Source organism: Schistocerca cancellata, chromosome 5 (assembly GCF_023864275.1).
Source record: "Schistocerca cancellata isolate TAMUIC-IGC-003103 chromosome 5, iqSchCanc2.1, whole genome shotgun sequence".
In the NCBI taxonomy this organism is placed as follows: Eukaryota; Metazoa; Arthropoda; class Insecta; order Orthoptera; family Acrididae; genus Schistocerca; species Schistocerca cancellata.
In genome coordinates, this window is record NC_064630.1 from 339872480 (window position 1) to 339891373 (window position 18894).

General features: G+C 40.3%; 1 protein-coding gene across 14 annotated transcripts in view; it reads left to right on the plus strand.

The window, feature by feature from the left end:
* LOC126188933 (ATP-dependent RNA helicase vasa) overlaps positions 1–18894 on the plus strand; it is a 135417-nt gene that overhangs the window by 11406 nt on the left and 105117 nt on the right. For 4 of the 14 annotated variants that reach the window (XM_049930661.1, XM_049930666.1, XM_049930677.1 and 1 more), the window contains one exon: positions 2600–2657. The exons of 6 other annotated variants lie outside the window; for them this stretch is intronic. In XM_049930661.1, the coding sequence (XP_049786618.1) occupies positions 2613–2657 (45 nt within the window). In that variant the 5' untranslated portion in view covers positions 2600–2612. Of the gene's footprint in view, positions 1–2599; positions 2658–4536; positions 4850–4939; positions 5065–18894 lie in introns of all 14 variants that reach the window. 4 more of the 14 variants (XM_049930655.1, XM_049930671.1, XM_049930660.1 and 1 more) reach the window with 2 other exon arrangements.

Here is an 18894-nt window from a genome sequence, read left to right on the forward strand (position 1 = left end):
AGGTCATTGTAGTGAGGCTCAAAACCATATCAACCAAAACCACTAAAAGTTAATGCAAATTATGTCTATTTAAACATTTAAAATTTCGCTTGATGACTTCCTACGGAGTGTCTCCATTCCTTCCAAGCTAATTATGTAAGTGTAGATGAGATACGGCTCAAATTCAAAGATACAGTATCGACAGCAATAGATATTCATACCGCATAAGTTAGAGACAGGAGTGATCCACCATGGTACACAAAACATGTCAGAACACTGTTGCAGAGGCAACGAAAGAAGCATGCTAAATTCAGAAGAACGCAAAATCCCCAAGACTGGCAAAGTTTCACAGAAGCTTGAAATTTAGTGCGGGTGGCAATGTGAAATGCTTTTAATAGTTTCCACAATGAAACAGTGTCTCAAAATATGGTAGAAAATGCAGAGAGATTCTGGTGGTAAAAAAAAGTCAGTGCTGTCACTGCGCGATAGCAAGGAAATGTTACCGATGATGGTGCCACAGTTTCCCGTGATTCCGTCAAGAAAGAAGACAAAGTAAATATTCCAGAATTTGAAACCAGAACAGTAGATATCTTAGGTGCTGTGAAACAAATCACTTAAGGCAAGTCTTCTGGTCCAGATGGTATACCAATCATGTCCCTTCAGAGTATGCAGATACAATAGCACCTTTCTTAGCAGTCATATAAAACTGCTTGCTTGACGAAAGGTCTGTTCCTAAAGACTGGAAAGTAGCACAGGTTGCACAAATATTCAAGATCGGAAATAGGAGTAACCCATTGAATTACAGACCCACATCACTGATCTCAATTGCAGTAGGATTTTGGAGCTTATACTGTACTCGAACATTATGAATCGCCTTGAAGAAAATGACTTACTAAGACATGACCAACACGGATTCAGAAAATATCATTCTTGTGCAACACAGCTAGCTCTTTATTCGCACCATTCCTCACGAGCAACTATTAATCAAATTGCGTGCATATGGAGTATCGTCTCAGTTGTGTGACTGGATTTGTGATTACCTCTCAGAGAGGTCACAGCTTGTAGTGATAGATGGTAAATCATTGAGTAGAACAGAAGTGACATCTGGCGTTCTGCATAGTAGTGTCGTAGGCCCTCTGCTGTTCCTGATTTACATAAATGATGTAGGTGATAATCTGAGTAGCCACCTTAGATTGTTTGCAGATGACGCTGTAATTTACCATCTAGTAAAATTATCAGATGATAAATTCCAATTACAAATTGATCTAGAGAGAATTTATGTACGGTGCGAAAAGTGGCAATTGGCACTAAACAAAGAAAAGCGCGAGGTCATCCACATGGGTACTAAAAGAAATCTGATAAATTTTGGGTATACTAAAAATCGCACAAATCTAAGGGCTGTCAATTCGACCAAATACCTAGGAATTACAATTACGAACAACTTTAATTGGATAGCCCACATAGATAATATTGTGGGAAGGCAAAACAAAGACTGCGCTTTGTTGGGAGAACACTTAGAAGCTGCAACACACCCACTAAAGAGACAGCCTATATTACACTTGTCCGCCTCTGCTGGAATATTGCTTTGCGGCGTGAGATCCTTACCTTGTAGGATGGACGGCAGACATAAAAAAAGGGCAAAGAAGGGTAGCTCGTTTTGTGTTATCGCTCAGTAAGGGTGATAGTATCACTGATATGATACACGAGTTGTGGCGGCAGTCACTGAAACAGAGGCGGTCTTTGTTGCGGCGAGGTCTATTTACGAAATTTCAGTCACCAACTTTCTCTTCAGAATGTGAAAATATTTTGTTGACACTCACCTACGTAGGGAGAAATGATCATCATAATAAGAGAAATCAGAGCTCGAATGGAAAGATTTAGGCATTCCTTTTTTGAGAGGGGAATGGTAGAGTAGTAGTAGTAGTAGTAGTAGTAGTAGTAGTAGTATGAAAATGGTTTGATGAACCCTCTGCCAGGCACTTAAGTGTAAGGGTATGCTTCTGGTTGTATAATGTCTTTGTGTCCTCCAGCTACCTTTTGGGTGGGGCAACTCTGCCATTGTCACTCTTCTACCTGTCTCACACTTCTGCTTGCTTTGTTTGTTGGCTTCCTTGAGTCTAGTATAAAATAAAGTATATTTGGATTTATCTTTTGTGTACTTTGCCTCTGGGGACTAGCCCCAGCTTGAAAGACAAAGACTTTAGAGTCTAATGATGTCGATAACATTGTAGTTTGGTCCCTTTAACTCCATCAACCTACTTCTCTTTCTCTTTTCTTCTTTGTTCATTATGCTAAACAGTACCAGGAAGTAAGATACTGATACGTAAAAGCTCTACCTATTAAGTCTGCCACCTCAACTGACATTCAAAGAAGTAATACCCAAAGAAAATAAATACTGTCAGTATGCTCTTTTTATCCACACTCGGGTCTGGAGATTCTCATAGACATTGCTGAGTGGCTGCCCCAGTTACATTCCATTGTGGGAGTGAGAGTGGATGTTGAGGAAGTGGCATAATGTATTGAATCAACTTATGTATTAAATTATTTTCTATGGATTTATAAGAATTTGGTCTTTACACCATTGTATGTACTTGTGTATGATTTTTAAAACATGTTGCAGGTAGTCCTAAATTATGTCTGACGAGTGGGATGATGGTCCAAGTTCTACAAGTGTTGAGGTGAGTGTGATTTGTGCTACTATATTCGTGAAGCAATATTAATAATACCATCTTTCAAATTACTGTTAATAAACAGTACTTAAGTTTGATATAGCATAATTTTGTACAATAGCTTCAGTTTATTTAATGGTTGTTTCTGTGACATTAATTTAGAATGTTTCTTGGCATTTATGTGTGTTTAATTTGCTGGCAGCAGTCTAGTTACAGAAAACAATAGTGCAGAGGAAATAGATATTGTAAAATACAGCTAATATTACATGCATAAATCATTCAACAGTTAGAATTTGTGTTTGCCAGTTTCTGTTTAAAATTTACCTGTGAGAGAATGATTTACCATATCAGAGTAACTTTCCAGTGTTAATTTTCTCATTACAGGTTGGGAATGGATTTCTGTTTTGATGAACTAGATCCTCAGACTTCATCACTATTTGTAGGGACTCGAAAAAACTCAGTTCGTTATAAATGTGAATATAGATGAAAATTGTCTCCACATACAAAATTTTGTAGGATGCTACTTCATAGCAAATTATATCCGTATTAACTATTTTGAGATTGATTGAAATAGCTTTCTTCTGCACACAGATATCAAATCCCCGAGTACTGGTATTGCACATCATCTGAAGCAGGACAATTTGGAAGGATAATGTGCCTAAGTACATGTTTAGTGTGTTTCCAAACCAAAAAAAGCATAAACAGTGTCATATCGGTATTGCTAGAGTCCCTTGTGCCACGGAAATTGTGGAGGGCTTGAATGGTCGGAATAAGATTCACACTGCATAATGCAATGTACTCATGCTTGTGACTTAGTGTCTTATAACGAATATGAATGTTTTTAACTAATGTTCAAAATGTGAGTTACAGGTGGCAGGGGAGAGGTATGCAGGGCTAGTTTCCCTGCACAGTTCCTCTCCTCTCCGGCAGTCAGAATTCTACTTTATGCTCATGGCTGTCTACCACTACAGTGTCCACACTATAGCAATTAAAAAACAAAATCTGTTGCATATGGAGACTGCTGTTAGTATTCCACAGTGTGCATATAATTATTTTTGGTTCTACTTCTGGACTAAGTGCCTTGTCAATTCTATCCATAGTGCTTTAAAGTAAGAGTCACATGGCTACGAATGCCCTCAAAAGATGGAGATTATTACTCCTTAGATTTTATAATTATTGAATTGGGTGTGAAAAGAAAAATATCGAAATGCCTCTGGCATTTTCAGTTCACCAGTGGGGAAAATGCTGCTGCTACTAAACAGAACTGTAATTTGTTGAAAGCTTCAATACAGCCAAAAAGAAAAAGGCTATTTCAGAAAAAACTTGGTTTTTGCGAAAGCACACACTTCAGTCCCCCCAGTCAGTGGTTTCTTTACCAGTTACTTTCAAAGCCATAGGGCTTTGTCTTCCCTTGTGTAGCGTGCCAACTTTTTAAATTTGTGTGCCTAATGGTGTACAAAAAAATTACACAAGAATTTTGCCAAAAATAGATGCTTCCTTATCTGGTCTGTAACTGTTTGGTACTGCTTTAGCAAGTTATCCAGTATTGTTTTTTGATAGTGTTCAGCCTCGTGAATTGAAGATGGAGCTATCTCATCAGTGTGTGCCACAACATGACTGAAAAGTAACCTTCGTTTCCATGACAATATTGATTTGCAGATAAATGGGTAGTATTTTTACCCTTTGATTTGGCTTTGTAGTTGACAATGCTGAAATGAAATGTTGGAATTTTAGACTTTTTATGAATAAAGATTTTTAATTGAAATCTACAGCATATGCTAACAAAAACGTGGTTTTAAGATGCTTTGGGTCTTGTGTTAAATGAAGGTGGTAACTTTCCTCAGTAGCTGAGAAATTTAGTTGAAATTATTGTTTTTGTATTTTTCAGGCACCTTTTGACAGGGGGACTGACTTCGGCCGTGGAAGAGGCTTTGTAGCATATGAAGAAAATGATTTTGACAGTCCAGGATTAGATGAAAATGGTGATTCAGGTTTTGGAGGTCGAGGTCATGGTAATGGAAGAGGAAGAGGACGAGGGAGAGGCAGAGGTTCTGGAAGAGGTGGTAGGGGAGGTGGTGGTAGAAGATTTGATAATGATGATAATGAGGATAGGGACTCAGATTCTTATTCCAGCAGAGGTGGTGGAAGATCAAGAGGTAGAGGTGGAAGAGAAGACAACAGAGGGAGAGAAGATAATAAGAGTAAGTTATTGTTCACTCAGTGTTTCATTAGTATATTAACTGAATTCTTTTTAAAATGCAGAATTTTATGTAACCTTACTTTTCTTGTAGCTGAACCTGAAAGACCAAGAGAAAATTATATACCTCCTCCACCTACTGAAGATGAGGACGAAATTTTTGGACAGGGCATCAGTTCTGGAATAAATTTTGATAAATACGATAATATTAAAGTGGAGGTATGTGTTACTTTGTACAATAATTCATGGAAATATATCACACTTAGAGCTGTTAAGGTTGCTGGGCGACAAAGTTCTGGTTGCCAAGCATGATTTAATTCACATGTATGGGAAATTTCTGAAATCATCTGGTTAATGTAAATGTGTTCCAAGTAAAACAGCTCTCTCTCTCTCTCTGTCTCTCTCTCTCTCTCTCTCTCTCTCTCTCTCTCTCTCTCTCTGTCTCACATACACCCGCGCGCGCGCCCACACACACACACACACACACACACACACACACACACACACACACAACCATTGTAAATCAAAGGGAACAAATTGTCTGTCTTAGATTACAGCTGTAGTTGAACCTACCTAAGTTGATCCGTGACAGTTGCAGTAGGCTGGGCATGGCAGGAGTTAGCAAAAGACTGGGAAAATGCCTCAGTAGTGTCACTGCACTATAGATAGCTATTCCTGTGTGCAGCCATTTGTGTTTTGCAGTTGGAAGGTTGCTGGCTGTCAAGGATCTACTGTAGATACTGTTTATAGGGACACAGATTTTAACAACATATTTGCTATAACAGTGAAATCTAATGGTCCTGTCTAAATCCTACGTGAACACCAAATTTCAAAAATCAGTTAATGTAGGCTGTAGCATCCAGTGTTAATTTGTTTGTTGCATATTTCGTGATTAGTAATGATGGCTTAATGCTTATTTTCAAACTCTTGTTTTCTGCAGATCGTTGGTTTCAAATAACGCATTAAAATGAATGCATCATCAAGTGTCAAATGTGTACACTCACCTTAAATGCAAAAAAGCAAACAAAGGTAACTGATTACCTTAAGTTGGACAGTATATGTAGTATGCATTACTGTATTGCATTTTAAAGTTAAAGCAACTGTTTAATAAAACACTCTTTCCTGTGATTGTAGAAACTAGAAAATTGAATACTAATGTGCTAATTTTTCAAACTATAGAAGTGGAACAGTAATGTTTTTGTTATTGACATTGTGTGTGCATGCGCAATGTCAATAACAAAAACATTACTGTTCCACTTCTGTAGTTCGAAAAATTAGTAACACACTCCAAACAATGTTTCACAACAAGAACTTCTGACAGGACAGATTTCTTTTGTTGGAGCCAAAATTAATTTCACCTGTACTACTAACGTGTGTGTGCGTGCGGGCGCGTGTGCGCGTGCGCGCGTGTTACTTTTAACGTGATAGGTACAGTACATCACATTTGCGTAACATATTGAAGAGAAAGATGGGAGAAAGTGTAGGCCACACATCACATGATCACACTGATAGAACCACAGGCAACAGAGCATGCACAATGTCGGCACTAGTACAGTGTATATCCACCTTTCGCAGCAATGCAGGCTGCTATTCTCCCATGGAGACGATCGTAGAGATGCTGGATGTAGTCATGTGGAACGGCTTGCCATGCCATTTCCACCTGGCGCCTCAGTTGGACCAGCGTTCGTGCTGGACGTGCAGACCGCGTGAGACGACGCTTCATCCAGTCCCAAACATGCTCAATGGGGGACAGATCCGGAGATCTTGCTTGGCAGGGTAGTTGACTTACACCTTCTAGAGCACGTTGGGTGGCACGGGATACATGCGAACGTGCATGGTCCTGTTGGAACAGCAAGTTCCCTTGCCGGTCTAGGAATGGTAGAACGATGACGGTTTGGATGTACCGTGCACTATTCAGTGTCCCCTCGACGATCACCAGTGGTGTACGGCCAGTGTAGGAGATCGCTCCCCACACCATGATGCCGGGTGTTGGCCCTGTGTGCCTCGGTCGTACGCAGTCCTGATTGTGGCGCTCACCTGCATGGCGCCAAACACGCATACGACCATCATTGGCACCAAGGCAGAAGCGACTCTCATCGCTGAAGACGACACGTCTCCATTCGTCCCTCCATTCACGCCTGTCGCGACACCACTGGAGGCGGGCTGCACGATGTTGGGGCGTGAGCGGAAGACTGCCTAACGGTGTGCGGGACCGTAGCCCAGCTTCATGGAGACGGTTGCGAATGGTCCTCGCCGATACCCCAAGAGCAACAGTGTCCCTAATTTGCTGGGAAGTGGCGGTGCGGTCCCCTACGGCACTGCGTAGGATCCTACGGTCTTGGCGTGCATCCGTGCGTCGCTGCGGTCCGGTCCCAGGTCGACGGGCACGTGCACCTTCCGCCGACCACTGGCGACAACATCGATGTACTGTGGAGACCTCACGCCCCACGTGTTGAGCAATTCGGCGGTACGTCCACCCGGCCTCCCGCATGCCCACTATACGCCCTCGCTCAAAGTCCGTCAACTGCACATACGGTTCACGTCCACGCTGTCGCGGCATGCTACCAGTGTTAAAGACTGCGATGGAGCTCCGTATGCCACGGCAAACTGGCTGACACTGACGGCGGCGGTGCACAAATGCTGCGCAGCTAGCGCCATTTGACTGCCAACACCGCGGTTCCTGGTGTGTCCACTGTGCCGTGCGTGTGATCATTACTTGTACAGCCCTCTCGCAGTGTCCGGAGCAAGTATGGTGGGTCTGACACACAGGTGTCAATGTGTTCTTTTTTCCATTTCCAGGAGTGTATGTTGCAATCTAGGCCTGAGACTAATGAATGCACAAACTGTGCTGAGGAAAGGCAATTAGAAACTGTACAAATATTAGGACATGTCAGAAGAAAGAAAAGAGTGTGATACTAATATTATCTGCAACTCATGTGAATGGACTTCACACGATTGTGGCAGAAATGCAAATGCAGTACACAGTGACAGAAAAACTCTCATGTCATTAAGAAATATTGGCAACAACATCATGTCCAATATCTGTAGGAGATACCAGCAAGCTTAGTTGAAGAAACAAGAGATGTGATGGAACATTTAACTAGCATGCTCCACATACAAATTGTAGAGGGTGGATCATGATAAGTATACATAGCCCAAGATATGTTGTCAGACCTCATAAACATTGATAGATTATTTAATTAAAGGGCGGGCAAACTGTAAAGTAATAAATCTCAAATCATTATGGATAATAATTTGAAATATCAGGAAACAATATTTGCTGTGAAAAATGCTCTCAGAATTTAGTTGGATAAGTCCAAAAAGTTTTAATAGACCACACGCATTACTAAAAGGAAAAGGCTGAAGGAAAATACACTCATTACATAACATAGAGGAAAGTGAGGAGTTCTTTTGATCAGTGTTGGGCTACTACATAAATACTTTCTGCCCTATTGTACCTACAAATGTAAATATGAGAAATACTAAGGGATGGAACAAATTGGACATTATTATACAAGGAATGATCTGAAGTGGAATAGGAAAATTACGTGATAAATAAAACTATGGCCAACACTGAGACTTATGAGGACATGAAGAAACTATACAATTGAATAATAAAAGAAACTAAATACAATTTTTACCAAAATGAAATGTTAACTCCCAAAAACATTTCTGAAACTGTTTCATACTATGTAATGTGTATAACAAAGTTTCTGATAGGAAAGATAGCAGTAATATAATTTTAGAGAAAGACAGGAAGGAATGCAGAGATCGAAATGATATCAGCAACTCTCTTAATCAACAGTATGCTGAAGAAGTCAGAAAACGTATTAAAGATACCAGTAGTTCCCAGCACAGGAAACAAGAATTACATCTCCAATGTCATTGGATGTATTTTTCTGCTGCTAGATAATAAATAAAAGAATTAGAGGTAGCCAGAATAATACATAGTCTAAAGCCCCCAAAAAAGACGGTATTACTTGAGTACATTGGTTAGTGGCCTCTGACTGATTTGATAAACTGAAATAAATAGGATATTTTCCAAATGCCTAAATCAGAGTTCAGTTAAGCATATTTATAAGTGCAGTTTTAAGAAAAAGCCTGGCAAACTAGAGGCCAATTACTATTGTAACTGTCTAATATAAAATAGTGGAAACTATATTGATTATCTTGAACATCACAGCTTACATTAATGTTAATGATTAATGAAAACCACCTCAGCTGTTTTAGTACACATTATTGGGTTGCAATCAGTTTCATTCACAGAGCATCTGCAGGTTGCAAAGTCATGGCACAAATGGTATTGCTATTGTAAGTAATGTCAAAGGCCAAATCCAATAATAACGATGATAAACATTGTGCTGACCGTCTCTCAGAAATATGGTGAGAAGGTATGGCTGGTTGTGCACAGTAAACTGTTCAGACAGCAATATCTTGAAACACACAATATATTATTTTGTAGAGAAGAATAACACATTCAGTAATGCACAGCATGATGTTAGATGAGGACAAAAAAGTCTACAGAGTTTTCCTCGAACTATTAAAGCCATTTGACTGTGTGTATCACAACAGACTGACACACAAACTAAGCTTTTATGGTATCAGCAGCAAGGCAGTTGACAACATAAAACCATTTGTGGCAAACAGAGAGCAGTATGTCGAAGTAAAGAACAAAACAAGTAATGTTGCAGTGACTGCACACTGTAATTTTTGGATAGTAAACTTTGGTGTATGACAGGGATGAGTTCTGGGATTCCATCTTTTAATTTTATTCATAATAGGTAATGGCATTAGAAGTAGGTGAACATGTAGTAATGTTTGTAGATGAAACTTGACTCATAGTAAAATGTGACTATTTAGAAGAACAGGAATCAAATACCTCTGCAAATTTATGGGAGGCTTCTATATATTTATGTGAAAACAGCTTATTTGTAAATGGTATATAAAACATCGTAAAATTGTGGGCAAATAAAACTACAAAGGCTAACAATATCAGCTTGAACTAGGTAATTCAGTTCTCAAAGAAGTAAAGAGTCACAAATTATTGGGTGTCATTGTTGATGAACAGTCAACACGGGAGGACTATAACAGTTCTAGGACTCATATCTTCTCATTCTGTAAATAGTGTCCAAAGTGAGCACTACCATATTCTTAATGAGAAAGATGTCTAGGACAGTAGACACAAACATGCTGTGTTGTGTAAATGGAAAGAGGTACACAGCAATACCATGACAGGCCACCAGCACACAGGCACAACCACTAATACTGGCACCTCCCCTGTTCCGAGTAACCACCTCTATAACGAGTTCGCTAATCAGGATTACCTTCTGCTTCAATCCCACATCCATCGGCACATCATATCCAGTCACTGAGAGTGTTGCCAGTCGCCAGAGAGAGTGCTGTCAACAACAGAATGCTTCGCTTCCGCCGAGTAGTGGCACACAGGGAGATCCTTCCGCCAACAGACACAAAAGACGATATTTCGAGGGTTCTCTCTCAGTTCAAGCATCAGCAGCAGTTTCTACAAATCACCCAGTGCGCACAGTTCCTATGCTGCACCAGTTCCAGTAATTACGCTATGGAATAGAGTCCTATGAGTACCATTCAGAAGATTACACTTCCAACCTAGCACTCGTAATTCACCGAGTAATGAGAGCAGGAACTATGAGTGTTTGAATAGCACTTTAGTCACAGAGACAATGACCTTAGACTGCCAAGAGACAGTAAAATAACTTAGACTTCATTACACGGAATCAAGTGCCATGCACCATACTGCTACCAAAGGTAAGTGCAAATTTGTATCTTACTATTAATAACTGTTATTGATTATTTCTTATTATGTTGCCATGTTTCATTTCTAGTGCTGCCCTGTCATGCAATTGTTAAGTAGATTTTAAGTAGCATACATATTGCAACCTTTTTAGTGAATTATAGTAAACATACGTTTCCTGCCACTGTGAATACTTGAGAAGAATTAATAGTATCATTCAGTTATGACATCCAAACAAGCTGTTAACAATATACAGCGTTATTCTAAATGATGGACCCATTTTCAAAAATTCGCATGTATTCAAGTACAGGTCGAAATGAACAAGCTTACACCAATGAAAAGACTAAGGTTCAGAGTTTTACAAAATTGTTAAGGCTTTCTTGGCCATTTGTTGCCAAACTGTCTATTGGCTTCTGTCTCGGGTTCTTCGGCCGACGTTCGTCTGATGATTTTACTGACGTTTCGACATCACAAGTGGCTGGCATTACCAGAGCTTCACTCTCCATTGCTGGTGGTGAACTGGAGCCGAGCTCGCGGCCACAGACTATACATAGCTGGCGCATCAACATCCGAGGGCTTTTCTGCGGTCATTTCCGGTGCTGTTCTCCTGTTGCTACCTGCGATGGTCCTTCGCTGCAGTACAGGAAGCCAGGATCCGTTTACCTGAAGGCTTTCCTCTTTCCTGTTGAAGCTATTCGCGTGTTTTTGTATTTCTACAGCTTCTCTGAACGAGCAGGTGTGATAGTGCTTCTCTACAGCCAGAACTTCGTGTCGTCGAATTTTATTATGTGGTCGGTCTCAGTGCGTGCTCTGCCACGGCCGATTTCTCCACCTGTCCTAATCTGCAATGTCGCTTATCCTCTTTGATCCTGGCGTTGATTGGATGGAATGACTGAATGATCTGCGGAACCAAAACTGCTGTCGTGCATTCAATAACAGCAGATATGCTTCTGCGTGTATGGGACAAGTTCGACTACTGCATCGATGTCTGAAATGCAGCCGACAGTGGCCACATTAAACATTTATCACGTTTCTAATTATTAAATAATTCTTAAACACCAATTAATTACAAATTACCAAATTTATAAAATTATATCAAACATTATGAAAATTTTTTTGAAACTTCCTATTTTCATTGGTATCAAGCTTGTTCATTTTGGATGTGCACTTGAATAAATACGAAGTTTTTGAAAATGGGTCCATCATTTAGAATAACCCATAGTAGGACATAGTATTCTTCCACTTACCACATTGCATTGTAGTCTGGGGAAGTGCAGCAAATACGTGATGTGTCAGCACAGCATATAATTCAACTTATACACAACGACACAAGCTCAGCACAATAAGCTGTGGGGTGGTAGGATGGGACTAAGTGACACATCAGGCAATCACCATCGACAGTTGCACTGAAGATTTATTTGGCACATTTAAAGGTGACAAATAACAAATAAAAACAGCAACATATTTCTAAAATTACCATTTAGGTGAGAGCAAGTTACTTCAAAATTTAAACATTAAACATTTGTAGTATTGTTCCCAGAACCGATCGCGGTCCTCTGGTTTGGAGCCGAGTAGAAGGCTTAAACCAGAGGCTCAGACGATTCTGCGGAGATCTGGGGTGCAAATTTCTCGACCTCTGCTATCGGGTGGAGAAATGTAGGGTCCCCCTGAATAGGTCAGGCGTGCACTACACGACGGAAGCGGCTACAAGGGTAGCGGAGTACGTATGGAGTGCACACGTAGGTGTTTTAGGTTAGAGAATTCCCTTCCTAGGCCCGACAAGACGCCTCCTGAGACGCGGCAACGTAGGAGTAGGCAAAATGCAACAGGGAATAACAATATTAATGAGCTAATAGCAAAACTGCAGGAGCGTCTATAGAAAGGTCGCAGAACTGCTCTCATTAATAAACGGTCACAATGCCCACATAGTACTAGGGACAGAAAGTTGGCTGAAACCAGACGTAAACAGTAATGAAATCCTAATCTCAGATTGGAATGTATACCGCATAGACAGGCTGGACAGTAAAGGGGGAGGCGTGTTTATAGCGATAAGAAGTGCAATAGTATCGAAGGAAATTGACGGAGATCCGAAATGTGAAATAATTTGGGTGAAGGTCACGGTTAAAGCAGGCTCAGACATGGTAATTGGATGTCTCTATAGGCCCCCTGGCTCAGCAGCTGTTGTGGCTGAGCACCTGAAGGATAATTTGGAAAATATTTCGAGTAGATTTCCCCACCATGTTATAGTTCTGGGTGGAGATTTTAATTTGCCAGATATAGACCAGGAGACTCAAACGTTCATAACGGGTGGCAGGGACAAAGAATCTAGTGAAATTTTTTTGAGTGTTTCATCTGAAAACTACCTTGAGCAGTTAAACAGAGAACCGAATCGTGGCGATAACATATTAGACCTTCTGGTGACAAACAGACCCGAATTATTTGAAACAGTTAACGCAGAACAGGGAATCAGCGATCATAAAGTGGTTACTGCATCGATGATTTCAGCCATAAATAGAAATATTAAGTAAGGTAGGAAGATTTTTCTGTTTAGCAAAAAGGACAAAAAGCAGATTACAGAGTACCTGACGGCTCAACACAAAAGTTTTGTCTCAAGTACAGATAGTGTTGAGGATCAGTGGACAAAGCTCAAAACCATCGTACAATATGCGTTCGATGAGTATGTGCCAACAAGATCGTAAGAGATGGAAAAGAACCACCGTGGTACAACAGCCGAGTTATAAAACTGTTGCAGAAGCAAAGGGAACTTCACAGCAAACATAAACATAGCCAAAGCCTTGCGGACAAAGAAAAATTACGCGAAGCGAAATGTAGTGTGAGGAAGGCTATGCGAGAGGTGTTCAATGAATTCGAAAGTAAAGTTCTATGTACTGACTTGTCAGAAAATCCTAAGAAATTTTGGTCTTATCTCAAAGCGGTAGGTGGATCAAAACAAAATGTCCAAACACTCTGTGACCAAAATGGTACTGAAACAGTGGATGACAGACTAAAGGCCGAAATACAAAACGTCTTTTTCCAAAGCTGTTTCACAGAGGAAGACTGCACTGTAGTTCCTTCTCTAGATTGTCGCACAGATGACAAAATGGTAGATATCGAAATAGACGACAGAGGGATAGAGAAACAATTAAAGTCGCTCAAAAGAGGAAAGGCCGCTGGACCTGATGGGATACCAGTTCGATTTTACACAGAGTACGCGGAGGAACTTCACCCCTCCCCCCCTTCTTGCAGCGGTGTACCATAGGTCTCTAGAAGAGCGTAGCGTTCCAAAGGATTGGAAAAGGGCACTGGTCATCCCCGTTTTCAAGAAGGGACGTCGAACAGATGTGCAGAACTATAGACCTATATCTCTAACGTCGATCAGTTGTAGAATTTTAGAACACGTATTATGTTCGAGTATAATGACTTTTCTGGAGACTAGAAATCTACTCTGTAGGAATCAGCATGGGTTTCGAAAAAGACGATCGTGTGGAATCTAGCTCGCGCTATTCGTCCACGAGACTCAGAGGGCCATAGACACGGGTTCACAGGTAGATGCCGTGTTTCTTGACTTCCGGAAGGCATTCGATACAGTTCCCCACAGTCGTTTAATGAACAAAGTAAGAGCATATGGACTATCAGACCAATTGTGTGATTGGATTGATGAGTTCCTAGATAACTGAACGCAGCATGTCATTCTCAATGGAGAGAAGTCTTCCGAAGTAAGAGTGATTTCAGGTGAGCCACAGGGGAGTGTCATAGGACCGTTGCTATTCGCATTATATATAAATGACCTTGTGGATAACATCGGACATTCACTGAGGCTTTTTTGCGGATGATGCTGTGGTATATCGAGAGGTTGTAACAATGGAAAATTGTACTGAAATGCAGGAGGATCTGCAGCGAATTGACGCATGGTGCAGGGAATGGCAATTGAATCTCAATGTAGACAAGTGTAATGTGCTGCGAATACATAGAAAGATAGATCCCTTATCATTTAGCTACAAAATAGCAGGTCAGCAACTGGAAGCAGTTAATTCGGTTAATTATCTGGGAGTACACATTAGGAGTGATTTAAAATGGAATGATCATATAAAGTTGATTGTCAGTAAAGCAGATGCCATACTGAGATTCATTGGAAGAATCCTAAGGAAATGCAATCCGAAAACAAAGGAAGTACGTTGCAGTACGCTTGTTCGCCCACTGCTTGAATACTGCTCAGCAGTGTGGGATCCACACCAGATAGGGTTGATAGAAGAGATAGAGAAGATCCAACAGAGAGCAGCGCGTTTCATTACAGGATCATTTAGTAATCGCGAAAGCGTTACAGAGATGATAGATAAACTCCAGTGGAAGACTCTGCAGGAGAGACGCTCAGTAGCTCGGTACGGGCTTTTGTTAAAGTTTCGAGAACGTACCTTCACCGAAGAGTCAAGCATTATATTGATTCCTCCTATGTATATCTCGCGAAGAGACCATGAGGATAAAATCAGAGAGATTAGAGCCCACACAGAAGCATACCGACAATCCTTCTTTCCACGAACAATACGAGACTGGAAAAGAAGGGAGAACCGATAGAGGTATTCAAGGTACCCTCCGCCACCCACCGTCTGGTGGCTTGCGGAGTATGGATGTAGATGTAGATGTAGAATCACAGCACTTATGGCCTATTACACATTTAGTGAAATGAGTTAAAAATTATTTACTCAAAAACCATGATCAACCTGAAGAACAATTTACTAAAATTTAATGAGGAAATGTAATCTTTTGTTACTGCAGTGATTTATACTACCAAAATAATTCAGAGTACAGGCAACAACAAATCAGCTACCATGGTACACAACCATTTTACATAAGTGGTAGACACCCTACAATGTGGAACATAAAATATAAAATTTCATGTGACCAAGCAACCTCATGGGATTCAACAAACTACGCCCAGAAGCGGACGTATGCCCACTCAGCTTTTTTCAGTACAGGCTCGGCATGGACCGCCAAATTGGAGCAGCAACAGTCATGAATAGGCACGAAAAATCCCAGAACTAGTGAGTATCTACAACAGACTGACATCTGCCTTAAGTAAGTAGAAACACAATAATTCATTACAGCACATCACCTGTAGAAGTAAGCAACCTATTAATGAACATATCCACATACTGTCATTGAATGAATTCTTGTACTTTCATTAATAGAAACAGTTTCAAACTATTTAAACACACAATAACAATTGGCACTTCCTCAGTGGCAGCCAATTTTCGTGGTAGTTGCTCTATTTCCCGAAATGCGTATCATAGACAGTTTCTGGCACTAATCCATTTGCCACAAGGATGGTGCCACCGGTCGCCACAGCTTTCTCCTGAGGGTGCTCGAAGATGAAATTTGCATTTCTGTCTGCACATCGAACAGGAGTTTCCCACTGGCACTTCCCTGGCATGAGAAAGTTGTTTCCTTCCCTCCAAAATAACGGTCTGTCCATTCCAAAGTAAGGCCCCCACAATCAGACACAATATGAACGGTGCTGACCAGTGGAACGAGACTGTTCGAAATCAGTACCAACCTCATGAATCATAATGATGCTTTTCTAAGTTTGAGTGGGAACTTTCTGCAGCTTTCCCTTGTTTTTACGTAGAAACGAGAACATATTCGCTCAGCAGATAAGCAGCAGCATTCAGTTTCCCCTCGAAGAGGACACTGGGAATTGCGAGAGTTCAGGGGGGTCATGCAATGGAGAGGATACCGGTTCTGCAAGGCGCCATTTCAATGTACCCAAAGAACGTAAAATTCACCCAGACAGTAGTGTAATCTGCATTTAATCCATTTGCTTATGCATCTTTAATGCTCAATTAACTGCACTGATGAACCAAAACATTATGAGCACTTGCTTAATAGCTTGTTTGTCCATCCTTGGAACGAAATCCGTCACTGATTGTGCATATTACGGATCTGACAGTTCGTTGGTATGTTGGTACCTTGATGATGATGGCGTTTGTTGAGACGACCATCGACCTATGGTAGCAAAAAAGTGATACACTTGAAGAGCTGACACGTTTCCATTTATCAACGATCGAATTCCAATGGTCCCATGCCCACTGCAATCGTAACTGATGATGTCATGGGAACAACATGTGGACATGTAATGTGGTCTGCTGCGAGCTCCATGTTCAACAATGTATGACGAATGGTGTGCTGTGAAAAACTTCTGCATGCACCAGCATTGTGCTCTTACAGCAGAGATGCCACAGATCACCAATTATCCTTGCCGGCCACTAGTGGCCGAGCGGTTCTAGGCACTTCAGTCTCGAACTGCGCGACCGCTACGGTCGCAGGTTCGAATCCTGCCTCGGGCATGGATGTGTGTGATGTCCTTAGGTTAGTTAGGTTTAAGTAGTTCTAAGTTCTAGGGGACTAATGACCTCAGATGTTAAGTCCCATAGTGCTCAGAGCCATTTGAACCATTTGAACCAATTATCCTTCTTTACAGAGCAGACACGTTTCCAAACTCCACTTGTCATTGTCATTGTCGTCCAACCACTTAACGCGTAGTGGTAGTTTCACTGTCCTTCTAACTCTTTCCATAGATGCTCACGACAGCAGCACATGAACCTGCAATCAACTTGGCCATTTTCGAGTGACTCGTTCACAAGCTCTAGATAATAATAATCTGCCTTTTGTGAAAGCCACTTATCTCAATGAATTTCCCCATTTGCAGCCCATATCTTCACTATGGAGATCCCCTGGCCATATCTGTTCCGCTTATATACTTTTGTTACTGCCTCACATGCTCGCAGCAGCACCAGGTGTCATTCAACGTCACGGTGGGCAGTGGTCATAATGTTTTGGCTTTTCAGTGTATGTTAAATATTATTCTCATTTATCTTGCTCTTGGGAGCTTTTCAGATAATGAAGTTTCATTCATTTTGCTTCCTCCAGCCTTCCAATTGAACACCAGTTCCACAGAGTTTAGAGTCATTTTATTTTAGTTACTACAATTTTCAGAGTAGTGGGTGCACAAGCTATTAGGTCTTATTTCGACTTCTTCCAGGTCTGCTACTTGTATCACCATTCATGTTAATTGTGCAACATGTCCTTATAGGAACATTCTGTATACTTTGCATTCTTCAGCAGTCAGTAAATTTGCTAATAACACATCAATAAATGCTTTCTTTACAATACAAATCACATAATTTTCAGTAAAATTGAAAATGTGTATTTACTGAATATATATATATATATATATATATATATATATATATATATATATATATATATATATATACACCAGAAATTTTCTACACATGAACTACTGAATAAATAAATAAATAAAAATGTCTAAAGGTGAAACAGCTGATCAATGTATTTGAGTTGCTTTCCGAAATAGAAAGACTGAATGTGATTCTTGCATATAAAGATTATTGGGATGAAAATTGCACTCCATGAAAGAGAATTACTAGCCAGCTATGAAAGAATGTTGCTAGTAGTATGAACTCGAACATTTGCACGAAGAAAAGGTCGAAACACCTTTCATTCAGGACTTGACATTTTGACAATAACTTCCATAATAAAATATTAGAAAAAACTTTTATTATTGGAGCTGTTGATCTTCTAGTTTTGAGCAATTAAGAGAAGCAAGTAGTCATAACACATGATGCCAACAATCTACCTTCTAATGAATCTGCATAACTGGAGAGACCTTTTGTGAAAAAGAGCTGTCAGATAAGAAGATATAAATAAATTATGTCATATGTAACTGGTAAGTATAAGGTGGGCACAGAGGGGTGGAGGTGCATACTACTGAACCGAAGTGTTTGGTTACTTCATTGGATGACTGAAGTTCACTATGCAAGAATCCACTAACAACATTTAACTCACCTGTTGTAGTTAATGGCACCCAAATAACTTATCATATAGGTTCAACTGATATCTCACATTATCAGTTAACCATAATTTAACGATTTGCAAGTTTTTAGGATCATATTTTGATAAAGTTCAGTGATGTGGAATGTCAGCATGTTTGCAAGTACTGGCATTTTATTTGTGTCAGAGATAATATGGCTCCAAGTTGAAAAATGAATGAAATTAGATTTTAAGTTTAACTTTAACCACACTCAAATTCAGTAAATGTAATCAAGCCATACATACATTATCAGTTCATAAATTCATTTATATAGAAGAAACAGCTGTCGAGCAGGAATGATTTCAATTTGTTCCCAGAATGATTACCATTATCTGTCAGGACATTAATTCACAAGGAAAATGGGTATATGTTATCATAGCAGCATCTGTGC